Source organism: Bos indicus, chromosome 28 (genome assembly GCF_029378745.1).
Source record: "Bos indicus isolate NIAB-ARS_2022 breed Sahiwal x Tharparkar chromosome 28, NIAB-ARS_B.indTharparkar_mat_pri_1.0, whole genome shotgun sequence".
Taxonomy (NCBI): Eukaryota; Metazoa; Chordata; class Mammalia; order Artiodactyla; family Bovidae; genus Bos; species Bos indicus.
Window position 1 is genome coordinate 39276990 of NC_091787.1, and position 12716 is coordinate 39289705.

Here is a 12716-nt window from a genome sequence, read left to right on the forward strand (position 1 = left end):
ATGGTGATAACATTTATTGAGGGCTTACTGTGTGCCAGACATTGTTCTGAGAACTTTACATGTAAAAATTCATATAACCATCTGGACAACTCTATGCAGTAGTTACTATTATTATCTCCATTTTACAGCTGACGAAATTAAGGCACAAGGAAATAGACTCACAAAGCCAGTAAGAAGCAAAGCCAAAATTTAAGCCCAGGAAACTGGGCTGCAGAGTCAATGCTATTGACTAACCATATTGCCTGATCAGTCTGAGTAATGCACATCTTTACTCTAGGATTTTTTAAGGGAAAGTCTAAGGGACAGATTCTCAGAATTCCTCTGTGGATTGTGTTCCCTTGCCCTAAATTCCCAAGTTCATAGATTCAGCCGACAATGACCCCTGCTCAGGACATGCTCCTGATTCTCCCGCGTCCTACACGTCTCTTCTACTCCCCTTTCCTCCTCCTGCCCCTCTGTCCACGCCCACCACAAAGGTTTCATTGCCAGAAATGGAGGCCACAGCATCCACTCCTGCCTTCACTTTAGCCCCAGGCCCCTTCATGAAGGCTGCAACGCCCGCCCACCAAGAACTGTGGATGGCCTTTGATCCTACAGAATGAAGTACCTGGAGGCCAATGGAAGTACATTTTTATCCTGCTCCAACAACTTTATCATGGGAAATTTCTCATAAACAAATTCTGTTATATAACATACATGTGTGTGTTGTTTGTATACATATGTGCATATATATATATATATATAAAACTATATACATATCATTCAAAAATGGATGTTCTTTGGTGTGATGATGGCGTTGTGAGTGTGTCTTTTTGAAACTTCTTTATCTGTTAGGAGTAAAACTAAAATATTCATAGGTAAGCTGTGAAGCTTTGTATCTGCCACAAACACTCCAGTTAAAAAAAACTGTTCAGAGGCGTCCCTGGTGGTCCAGTGGTTAAGACTTCACCTTCCAATGCAGGGGGTGTGGGTTCTATCCCTGTTCAGGGAGCTACAATCCCACATGCTTTGTGGCAAAACAAACAAACAAACAAAAAAAAACCCAAAACATAAAACAGAAGCAATATTGTAACAAATTCAATAAAGATTTTTAAAATGGTCCACATCCCCCCCCCCCCAAAAAAAAATCAACTGTTGAGAGCAAGGACTAGATGAAATAAGACTTTAAAATGTTAAAAAAAAATTTTTTTTTTTGAAGCTGACTGAAGGAGAGGAACAAGAATGTCTATACTTTTGGTATGACTGAAATTTTCCATAAAAAACTTCTTGCTCAGAAGAAAATAAATGAGAATTAACGGAGCAATTTGTTTGATATGAGAGGTGTCTTCAATTGCTAAAAATTCATTACAACCAATATTGATTATTAACACAGTCCAGGGGTTGGATGAGTCCAGTAGTTTCAGCAAGAAAGGTCAGCCTCTGCCCCAAGGGCTTGCAAGCAACAAAAACTCACACATCCTGTTCTATTCCTTATTTCTTTTCCACAGACATGGGAAGTCCAGGAAGGCTACTTGGAGGAAGGACGTGATACTTAAGATGGATCTGGAAGGAACTGGGAAGGAAGGTAGAAGAAGGGAGGGAGAAAATATTTCTGGGGACATCACAAGAAGGCCAGCTTACCCTCGAACCTTCAGAAGGTTTTTCCTGTGGCAAGTTGGAGAAGCTGTGAAGATGTAGATGTGGGTTTAAACCCTGGGGAAGACCTCCATCAACAGAGCTGCCTGGAGGGACAGTGAGCCATCCCCGGGTTTCATGGGGATCCCCATTCCATGTGAGCGTAGATAAGAAGAAACAGTCACCTCTCAGGAGTTTAATAGGAGGGCTTGAAACATTAACTGGAAACAGGAGTAGGCATTATATCCTTATTCATGTGAAAAAACATGTGTCATACTCAGCACTGAGATACTAGGAAGACCGGGCTGAACAAATAAGCCTGAATCTCACAGTCTCAAGAAAATAGGTGGGAATCAGGATCATGTAATAGTAACAACAATAATAATAGTCATATGCTTTTATAGAGATTCTTTTCCTCCCCGACATGGCTCCCGGAAGCCATATGACTTTGGTTTCCAACAATCACTAGACATGAGCCCCGGGCTGCAGCCAGTCCCCTGTTCCTTAGTGCTGGCAATGCCAGGCTCTCAGCAGCACCAAGGACTGCTCTGCAGGACACAGACACCCACGCATGGAGACTCACATCACCCACCAGCTCTCATTTCACCCCCAAAGGCAGCTTTTTCAGAACATCAGACTCAGGTGGTTATAACTTCCTGAACTTCTGCTTCTTCACCTGTAATAAGGGATAGAAGCCTAGCTTTCTCCAGTGGGATAACATATGTGAAATGTATTATATGTTAATGTTCCATGTAAACATATAAATGTTATACAGTTATTTACATAGAAAATAACATGTATTAATCTCCAGTCACCATGGATAATAAAATGATTAATTGGACGAAGCTCCTTTGGCATCAGTTCCATGAGGGTAATAAAGACTATGTCTCCAGGACCGTTGTGTGAAGTTCAGAGCCGGGAACTGAGTCGGTGCTCGATAAACACTTCCTGAATAAATGGGTCCAGCCGAGTTGAGCGGCCACAGAGAATTAGTTTAAGGGCTGGAGGTCCACACCAGTCCTCCCCGGTGGTCATCTCCCTCTCCGGCTCTCTGCTCGTCCCCCTCCGGATCAGCACCTCCGGGCCCCAGGCCGTCCTCACAGACGGCGGTGTGGTCTCTGTAGGGGTCGTCCCTGTGCTCTGGGACCGCCTGGGGGCACCTGGGGGCTTTCCTGCGGTAAAGACACCAGCGCTGGCCCCATCCCCGGCAGCTGCAGGGCGCCTGGGCCGCCCAGGCGTAGGCGCCCACAGGCACCGCCAGCAGCACCGCGCACAGGATCACCGTGGTGTGCAGCAGGCGCTCTCGTCCCTCCAGCCCGCCGTCGTCTCGGCCGGTCACAAAGACCACACACCGGCCCTGGCGTGGAGGCTGCCCGCCGAGGCTAAGGCAAATCTCGTATTTTGTGCCAGGGAGGAGATCATCCACGGTGTACGTGTTGATTCCCGGGCCGACGTGGACCACCTTCTTCCTGAAGGCTTCATCCGACGCAATATAGAGCGTGAACCACGTCTCAGGAGTGTCCGCCGCCGCAAACCACTCTAGCAGGATCCCGTGCACCGTCTGCTTGACCACCCGCAGGTCAACATAGGCACTGCTCTCCGAGGGGGAGAAAACAGAACGCGGTGCGAGCAGGGCCTGGGCGGGCTGGACGCGGAGGGAGATGACCATGGTACTCATGCCAATGGGGTTGGAGGCCATGCAGGTATAATTGCCTCTGTCTACCAGGTGGGCAGCAGGTATGACCAGCTCAGACAGAGTAGCATCTTCTGCAGTAAACGAGGTCAACACTGGGTGGAGAGAGAACAAAACAACTCCGGTAGACATCTCTCTGGTAAACAGTCAGCTGGAGAGTGTCCAGCAATGCTGGTGTTTTTGTTTTTGTTTTGGGTGGGGGGTGGGTGTTTGTTCTTGTTGTTTTTAAAGTGGTGGTGACCATTTATTAAGCATGTGTTTGGTGCCAGGGTTTTGCCTCCTGGGCTTCCCTTGCGGCCCAGCGGGTAAAGAATCTGCCTGCAATGCAGGAGACCTGGGTGCAGTTCCTGGTTTGGGAAGATCCCCTGGAGAAGGGAAAGGTTATCCACTCCAGTATTCTAGCCTAGAGAATTCCACGGACTGTGTAGTCCATGGGGTCGTAAAGAATCAGACACAACTGAGTGACTTTCACTCACTCACTCTTTTGCCTCTCAGCAACCCTGTAAGGTAAGTAACCAATTTTTACACATGGGAAGTTGAGGACTAGAGTGATTAAGCAACTTGTCCATAATTAGAATTGTTCAGAGTCATCGATTGATCTGGAACCTTGTTCTTCTGCCTATGAAGACTGCACTCTTTCAGCTTCACTAGCTCCTCCTACCAACTGACTTTAGCCTTGCCAAGCTATCCCCTGGTTTCTAGGAGATCTCTCACAATAGTGTGATTGTACAATATCATGAGCTTCAGGAAGTGCCTTTTTACTTTGCAGAGGTAGAGTGGCTCAGAGCCCGGAGCCAAATGCCTGGAATCTATCCCTTACTAAGTAAATGGTCTTGCACTTACTTGGTAAATTAGTAAAATCCATGTACTAAGTAAGTAGAGTTGCTTAGATTCTCTTGGCTTCAATTTCCTCACCAGTAAAATGGGATGATAATAGTACTCACTCCATAAGTTTGACAGTAAGTGGTCAGTATGTGTTAGCTGTTACTAGTATTGAGAGAATGGATTGAACATGATACCAAAGAGACTGATGATAACGCATCACAAGGGATAACATCTGGATGTACCTCACCACTCTCAAAGAACCCACAACAACAAATGCTGTATTTCTCCTTCACTGGTATTTAACCTTGAGCCAATAAGATGTAATCAAAATGATAGGACAAAGTCAAAATTTCAGTTACTTAGGTATTTTTTCCAGAGTTTTGCCACCATGTATTATATAAACTACTGCACAATTGCACTCATCTCACACGCTAGTAAAGTAATGCTCAAAATTCTCCAAGCCAGGCTTCAGCAATATGTGAACCGTGAACTTCCTGATGTTCAAGCTAGTTTTAGAAAAGGAAGAGGAACCAGAGATCAAATTGCCAACATCCGCTGGATCATCGAAAAAGCAAGAGAGTTCCAGAAAAGCATCTATTTCTGCTTTATTGACTATGCCAAACCCTTTGACTGTGTGGATCACAATAAACTGTGGAAAATTCTGAAAGAGATGGGAATACCAGACCACCTGATCTGCCTCTTGAGAAATTTGTATGCAGGTCAGGAAGCAACAGTTAGAACTGGACATGGAACAACAGACTGGTTCCAAATAGGAAAAGGAGTACGTCAAGGTTGTATATTGTCACCCTGTTTATTTAACTTATATGCAGAGTACATCATGAGAAATGCTGGACTGGAAGAAACACAAGCTGGAATCAAGATTGCTGGGAGAAATATCAATCACCTCAGATATGCAGATGACACCAGCCTTATGGCAGAAAGTGAAGAGGAACTAAAAAGCCTCTTGATGAAAGTGAAAGTGGAGAGTGAAAAAGTTGGCTTAAAGCTCAAAATTCAGAAAATGAAGATCATGGCATTTGGTCCCATCACTTCATGGAAAATAGATGGGGAAACAGTGAAAACAGTGTCAGACTTTATTTTTCTGGGCTCCAAAATCACTGCAGATGGTGACTGCAGCCATGAAATTAAAAGACGCTTACTCCTTGGAAGGAAAGTTATGACCAACCTAGATAGCATATTGAAAAGCAGAGACATTACTTTGCCAACAAAGGTCCGTCTAGTCAAGGCTATGGTTTTTCCTATGGTCATGTATGGATGTGAGAGTTGGACTGTGAAGAAGGCTGAGCACTGAAGAATTGATGCTTTTGAACTGTGGTGTTGGGAGAAGACTCTTGGGAGTCCCTTGGACTGCAAGGAGATCCAACCAGTCCATTCTAAAGGAGATCAGCCCTGGGTGTTCTTTGGAAGGAATGATGCTAAAGCTGAAACTCCAGTACTTTGGCCACCTCATGCAAAGAGTTGACTCACTGGAAAAGACTCTGATGCTGGGAGGGATTGGGGGCAAGAGGAGAAGGGGACGACAGAGGATGAGATGGCTGGATGGCATCACTGACTCGATGGACGTGAGTCTGAGTGAGCTCCGGGAGTTGGTGATGGACAGAGAGGCCTTGCGTGCTGCGATTCATGGGGTCGCAAAGAGTCAGACACGACTGAGTGACTGATCTGATCTGATCTGATCTGATATCTGAGTGACTGTATTTCTCCGGTTTGACTTAGATATTCCCAGCTGTCTTCTAGATAGTGTTGAGATACTTCTAGAAAGGCCATCCCTGGCTTCGTGACGTGCTCCAAACCTGCAGGGTCAACACTAAAGATGACTTCTGCTGGGGTGTGAAAGCAGAGCCTGAGCTTCAGGAAATGAAAGACAGGTTCGAATCCCAGCAGTGGGACCCCTGGAGGTCTCTCCCTGGGTCCCAGGATTGCAACTTCAAGCCAATAAGGTCTGATCAACATAGTGGTAGGAAGTGTAAAATTCACTCAATATCTAGGACTTCCGAACCTTGTCTGGTAAGAGGTAGCTGGAGGTTAGGGAATGACAGAGTGAGGAAACACTTGTTAAAACAAATGTTCTCAGGGTCTCCCCTGGTCTAATTGAACCAAATCTCCAAAGAGAGGTCTGAAAATTTTATTTCAAACAAGAACCTCAGATGAGTTTTCTCAGAAAAGTTTAAGAAATAAGTAATAAGTTATCTCTAGACTCAGTTCTAGTCATAAATTCTATGATTTAAAAATAGTATAGTATTTTGCATCTAGAAGGCTTTCAAAGAATATATGTGTTCACATACAATATTACAATATTTATACAGTATGTTAAGTCAACTAATATATATTTATGTCTTACATACTGTATGCTACATATATATATGTAAACAACAAATACATATGTAATATATATATATACTTACATCTCATAGAGTTCTATATGCAACACATATATAAATATATTATTATATACACCTGTGTGTAACAAATATAAATATCATATTGATAGATCTACATGCAACAAATATGTAAATATATTAGTATATAGTATTTACATCATACGTCTTATAGAGATCTGTATGCAACCATTTAAAATAATGCCAATAGTGGGGCACTATCTTGGCATTCTTTCTGTCATGGTGAGTATAATTCAGGCTTGTCCCAATCTTGCTTGCACCCCTCCTTCATGATTGATCCAGTTTAGAACTTCTCTTCTGAGGACAGGGTTGCTACAAAACTCCCCAGCCCCCCAGATACATGGAGAGGGTGCATGCACTTACCATCAAATTCCCTCCATGTGCTCAGAGGATAAGTCCAGGCAATAGTTGGTGAGGGGCTAGCCTGTGCCAGGCATCGCAGGGTCACATTCTGTCCCACCTGGATGCTGACATTGGCACTGGGGGTTGAGATCTGAGGCTTCGTGCAAACACTGAGCTCCGTTTCGTGAAAAAGTTGCCCTGCCTTGAAGAGAGGACCTCGGCACATGAGATAGGGATTCACCAGGATGACTGGAAGGCTGATGGACTTGATAAACTGGACAAGTCCCCTTAGGCGGCAATCACATAACCAGGGGTTGTCGTGTAGTGCCAGCACCATGCTGGAGAGCATCTCAGCCTCATGGCCAGACTGCCGGTGTTTCTGGTAGGCTGGCCAGTTCAAGAAGACATTCTTGGATACAACTGTCAGTCTATTGGAGGATAGGTCAAGGTAGGTCAGGTTGACCAGGAACTGAAGAGCCAGTTCAGGGAGTGCATCAATCCTGTTGTGTTTGAGGTCCAAGATCCTCAGGAGCGGGGTGGCACAGAATGCTGTCCACGGTACTGAACGGAGTTTGTTCCCCTCCAGTCTCAGTTCTTTCAGTTCTGACAGGTGCTCCAGGGCTCCTGGGTGAATCACAGTGACATTGTCAAAATTGAGCCAAAGGTACTCCAAAGTGTGCATGTTGATGAAAAACCCTCGGGGCAGTTCAAATACGGGTGAGTGTTCAATTCTCACTTGCTTGAACTCTTCAGAAAGGTTCTTTGGGATCTCGTCCAAAGAGATAGATACGCACTTCAGAGTCCTGTACAAAAAAACAGAACAGCTTTGAGATGAACATCAAGAGTCTGGAAAGGAGGATCAGGGCCATCCTGGTATTAGATGTATGAATTAGAAGGGAAAAAATGCAATTCACTTGAGTTAGACCCATTCTGGTAAAAATGCAAAGTTTATCAAACTTCAGCACCAACTAAACCAAGTAAAGTGAGTTTCAAAGAGATTTTGCTGATTTCCTGCCAAATCTTGGCCTTCTCCCACACCACATCATCCCCAAAGAAAACCCACTCCCCCACAACCTTCTGGGATCTTGCTAGTCCAGCGCACCTGCCAAAACTCTCCTCTGAGCAGGCACATCCTGGCAGACAGGATGGCTGAGCCACATGTGAATCCAGAAAGACCAGAACTAGCAGGAAATAGTGAGGAACTGAAGCCATAGCCTTCTGTAAGAAACTACCTTATGAGTTTTTTAAATAAGTACAGTCCAAGCCTCCAAGTGGCAAATCCTATTATTGGTAATCCATAATGATGTAGGTCAGCACAGCAACAGCAAAGCCCCTGGATGCCCTGAGGTCTGTTATGGCCCAGATCACAAGCTCAGTAAGAACCCAGAAGAGGGAGCTATTTCTCCTAACTAGATGGAAAATTCACTCTCCTTCTGGCTCTTCAGTCCAGAGAGCAAACTATCAGGCAGATGTCTAATTCAATCCTTATACTGCCTCCCCTCAGTCTCATATGAAAAGATCAGAGAAACAAGCAAGTAATGCTTTTCTGAGCACCATGGTTCAGGTGATTTGGCCAGAATCCATCTAAAATTCATCAATCACAATTGGCTCCTGAAACCCAGAACTTTCAACCAGTCTCTAAATGCAAATTCAGATGATGGTTGACAAAGTAATTTTAGAACCACTCTTATCAGTGGCAATATCTCCAGCATGTGGTGGATTCATTTGTCTTGTGAGTTAAGACAGCTTCACCTGCTGCTTGGATGACCAGAATCAGAGAAGCATCATATACAGAGGTTAAACCACAAGATTGTTGCTTTCTGATTAAATCAAAGCATGTTTCTTATCCTGAATCACGTAACTTATCCTGAATGCAGTGTATCTCACATGTTAAATTTTTTTAAGTGAGATTCTATGTGATTCTGGATACTTTGCCATTCTTCATTCATTCAACAAATATAAATTGGTCATCTGCTCTAAGCCACACCCTTGCTAGATACAAGGAATGTTGTGGCTAGCAAGACTGCTATGAATCTGGTCCCATGAGGCCTTCTGTCTAACTTATGCTTCCTAATCTTGAAATCTTTGAAAAGTGAATTTCTCTGTGCAAAGTGAGAAAATTAACACTTTTTAGTGTTTCCAGGAAATACTAAGATTATGCAAAATAAAGTATCTAACATATAGTAGGTACCCAATAAAGTTTAATTCACCTCCCACACCAACAGACTCTTGAAAACAGTCACTTTCTTTTACTTGGGGTACTATTACTTCTGATGACTATCAAAATTCCACGGCTTCCCCTAAGATTCATCATATATATTATACCCTATAAAAGACCTCAGGGAAGAAAATCCGCTTAATCGCTAACCAGTGATGGGGAAATGGGTCACCAACTAAGCTGATTATACCCCAGGCTTCCCATCCAAGCCAGATATATTTGCTGGAGTTTCCAGAGAACCTAACTCTACAATATGGCTAGATATCTGGACTTCCTCTCCAGGTAAAGAAAAAATTAGAAAGGAAGGAGAGTACCATGGGCACAAAGCTATGGTCGACAAGGAGATGTGCTGCCTAGACACCCTTTGAGAAATGAGTCAGTGCTTGCATGCCCTTCCCAAGGCAGCCCCACGCAGAGACTGACGGTGGTGGGGGAACAGGGACCTGGCCAGTTTGGCATGATAGGGGGCAAATCCGATGGGTGGTTCTCATTCCAGAGTTCCCTAGCAGGCTGGCCAAGGTTTTGTCAGGCTTGCTTTGTGGGAAAATGTGATTCAATCCACGGGTATCACAAATGACCAGTGAGTTCTTTTCTCATCCCCAAATAAAAATGCCAAAAGAGCCCTACATCCCCTACAATTTCTTCTCCGTTCATCCCATCTAGCTTTCTTAAAAGAATCCTGCTCAACTCAGCCTTCCAGTGGTCTGCCGGGAGCTTGAGAAGAACACCCACTGGCATGTCCTCTCTGAAATCAGCCAGGTCACCTTTGCACTGCTACTTCTGTCCTGACTCCTTCATCCTCTGGTTTCCTTATCTGATATTTGGTCATAGGGAGTAGCTGTGCTGTTGGCTAGAAGACTAAACTCAAGAGATGGAACAACAAAGGGAAGGGATCTGAGAATACTACACTTCCATCTCCCTTCTGGCAGGATGCTCTTAGGAACTTGTCTCTTAGGATTCTTAGTAGAGACGGGGTCATGGAAGAGGAGTTACTCTATGTTTGTGAAATAATTAGATAAAATTGGCTTCTGGACAGAAGCAGATTTCCTGTCTATTCAATTGGAGAAAAGTCACTCCAACATGACCGGAACTTTTTTTTTTTTAATATTTATTTATTTGGCTCTGCTGCATCTTAGCTGTGGCATGCAGAATCTTTAGTTTTGGCACGTGAACTCTTAATTGCAGCACGTGGGATCTAGTTTCCTGACCAGGGATCCAACCTGGGCCCCCTTCATTGAGAGCATGAAGTCTTGGTCACTGGACCACAAGGGAAGTCTCATGACCAGAACTTTGGAAGAGCTCAGACTGAGAACCAGACAACCTGCTGGGGAGCAGGTGTGCTATCTTTCCTCTTTCTCCAGCTAGGGTTGTTCCTTCTTTCCTCCACCTGCTCCAACCACGTCTGAGATGGTCCTCTAGGCTCCCCTTGCTCTGGGGCGTGCCTGTGACAGACGCACAGAAGACTATGTCCCTAGGCCCTTTTGAAATAGGTGGGCTACATGACCAATATTCACGCCAATGAAATGTTGGAGGAAATAATGTTTCAAAGGTCCCTCCATGATTCTCCAAGTTCTCTTTTCTCTTGTTGGAACAAGCGTTGCCATTCCAGGTGGTAGAGCCTTCATCAACCTGTGTCCCTGGGTGAATAAGAGAGCAGGACCCTTTCTCCATCCTTATTTCCCACTCACTCAAGTAGACTCCATGAGAGCAGGAATGTTTCTATGTTAAGCCACTGATATCTGGGAGCTGTTAACACAGCATAAGCCTAAGCTATCCTGACTACAATGCCCTTATAATCAAATAAAATATGCTCAAATAATTGTAAGTTGATTTCTGTCTCTCTTGGATTAAAAGTTTTCAGCTCTAGTCTTCTAAACATGTTGCTGAGTCTCTTGATTAATAGCCTAGTTTAATAACCACATTCACTTCCCAGGATTAAATTTCGCTTGTCTGCCTTTTAGTACCCTGTAAGGTTTCAAGTCTACATCGAGTGACCTACTATGTAAATCAGGAGGAATGTAACCATGTTGCATTAAAAAAAAAAGAAAGACATTATGGAGATGTCATGATTTCAGCCAAGCTCCAAACAAGGCTTCCTAGGGCCACATGCTGTGGGATCACCATAGTACAGGCTGGTCTTCAGCATCTGGGAGATTAGAAATTCTTTTCCCAAGACTCTAAGAAGACATTAGGTTTTCAGGGATTGACTTATACTAACCAGACTCATGTACCAACAGACTAATATATAAACAGGACATCATTTTATTTTTTACAACGTGAACGTGTTTTTTCCAATGACTTGAATATTCACGAGCACAATCCAGGATGATTCTTCTCTACAAGAGCAAACCAAGGAAGACAGAACACACAAAGAGAGGCTGACAGAAGGGTGCTGGGAGGCTGACCATCTGGGGAGCCATTCCATTCAGACCACTAAGGTAGGTCTTCATGAATCACTGGGAAGTTGAATCTTTTTTCGCTCTTTTTCACACACACATGTGCGCACGTGCCGGGGTCGGGGGGGGGGGGCACACACACACATAATATTGGATAAATACTAATAGGTTTTTGCTTTCAAGTTCCTGATTTTTCTTCAAACAGGGTTCAATAAAAGTGACTACATGTTAGTTGGGCCAGTAATTGTTCAATCTTGATTGGCTCAGTCATTTAGAGAAAATATCTTTATCATTTCAACAGATGGCTGCTTTAATCTACCACACTTACATTTGTTCTGATTTGGGGAGTGCCTGTCAGTCTCATACATCAAACAATCAGAGTTGAAACTTGAGTCTCATAAGGCATTGCAGAATGCCTTTACACATCTAGATTGAGGGGAAGCCCAATTCAGTCTGCCACCTGTTTTTGTAAATAACATCTTCTTTGAACTCATCCGTGCTCATTAACTTGCATATTGTCTGAGACTGCTTTCACACTCAAGAGATGTGTAGCAGCAACAGAGCTTAAATTATCTCTTATCTGGCTTCCTTTACAGAAAAAAATGTTTGCTGACCTATGATATAGACAGCGGCTTCGTCATCTTCTAACCAAATAATTTCTCTAGCCAATAGCCACGGTTCTCAAATTATAGTCAGTTGGACCCTCCAGATGATGGGCAGGAAATATACATGTATGAAAATCCCATGTTCGTGTGCACTGGTGCTCTCATGGTTCTGACCCCAGGTTTAGCTTAGATCGAGAAAAACCCATTTCCATAGTAAACCTGCTATGAGTCACACTGCAGAGATCTACACTGAATAAAGACCCTCAGCCTGGCCGGAACAATATCAAAGATTCAGATCCTCCAAGAAAATTTATCACTGTCCTCTATAAATTATTCAGCTCTTTGGGCTTCAGTTTTCTTGTCTGTTAAGTCAAATAGCCCAGGCTTCAAAACAGGTCATTTTGAAGATCAAAATGAGAGAAAACAAGAAAATAAGTTGTAAGGTCATCCATTGTAAGGTCTTTTGTAAATGTCACAGGAAGTAGTTTAGAAATGATTGCATCACATTGGTTTTTATATTCAGCAAATATTAAAGACAATACAGGTCTCAGATGACACTAACAAAGTAGCTTCCTTGCATCACTTGCTGTCCCCAGTTTCAAA

General features: G+C 43.7%; 1 protein-coding gene across 1 annotated transcript; it reads right to left on the reverse strand.

Annotated features, from left to right (window-relative positions):
• Positions 1 to 2608: 2608 nt before the first annotated feature.
• On the reverse strand, positions 2609 to 8106 carry LRIT2 (leucine rich repeat, Ig-like and transmembrane domains 2). Its single transcript, XM_019953670.2, has 3 exons — positions 7997 to 8106; positions 6916 to 7697; positions 2609 to 3402 (listed from the first exon to the last, which is right to left on the reverse strand). Exons 1-3 carry the CDS (start codon positions 8104 to 8106, stop codon positions 2609 to 2611), a joined length of 1686 nt encoding a protein of 561 aa, XP_019809229.2.
• Positions 8107 to 12716: the final 4610 nt, after the last annotated feature.

Bases quoted from the DNA above. Each gene is read 5' to 3' on its own strand.
- LRIT2 (XM_019953670.2), bottom strand. From the start codon at position 8,106: ATGGCTTCAGTTCCTCACTATTTCCTGCTAGTTCTGGTCTTTCTGGAT. The intron at 7,698-7,996 runs GTGCGCTGGACT...TTTTTTGTACAG, and splicing joins TCAGAGGAGAGTTTTGGCAG to GACTCTGAAGTGCGTATCTA. The intron at 3,403-6,915 runs GTAAGTGCATGC...CTCTCCACCCAG, and splicing joins CACATGGAGGGAATTTGATG to TGTTGACCTCGTTTACTGCA.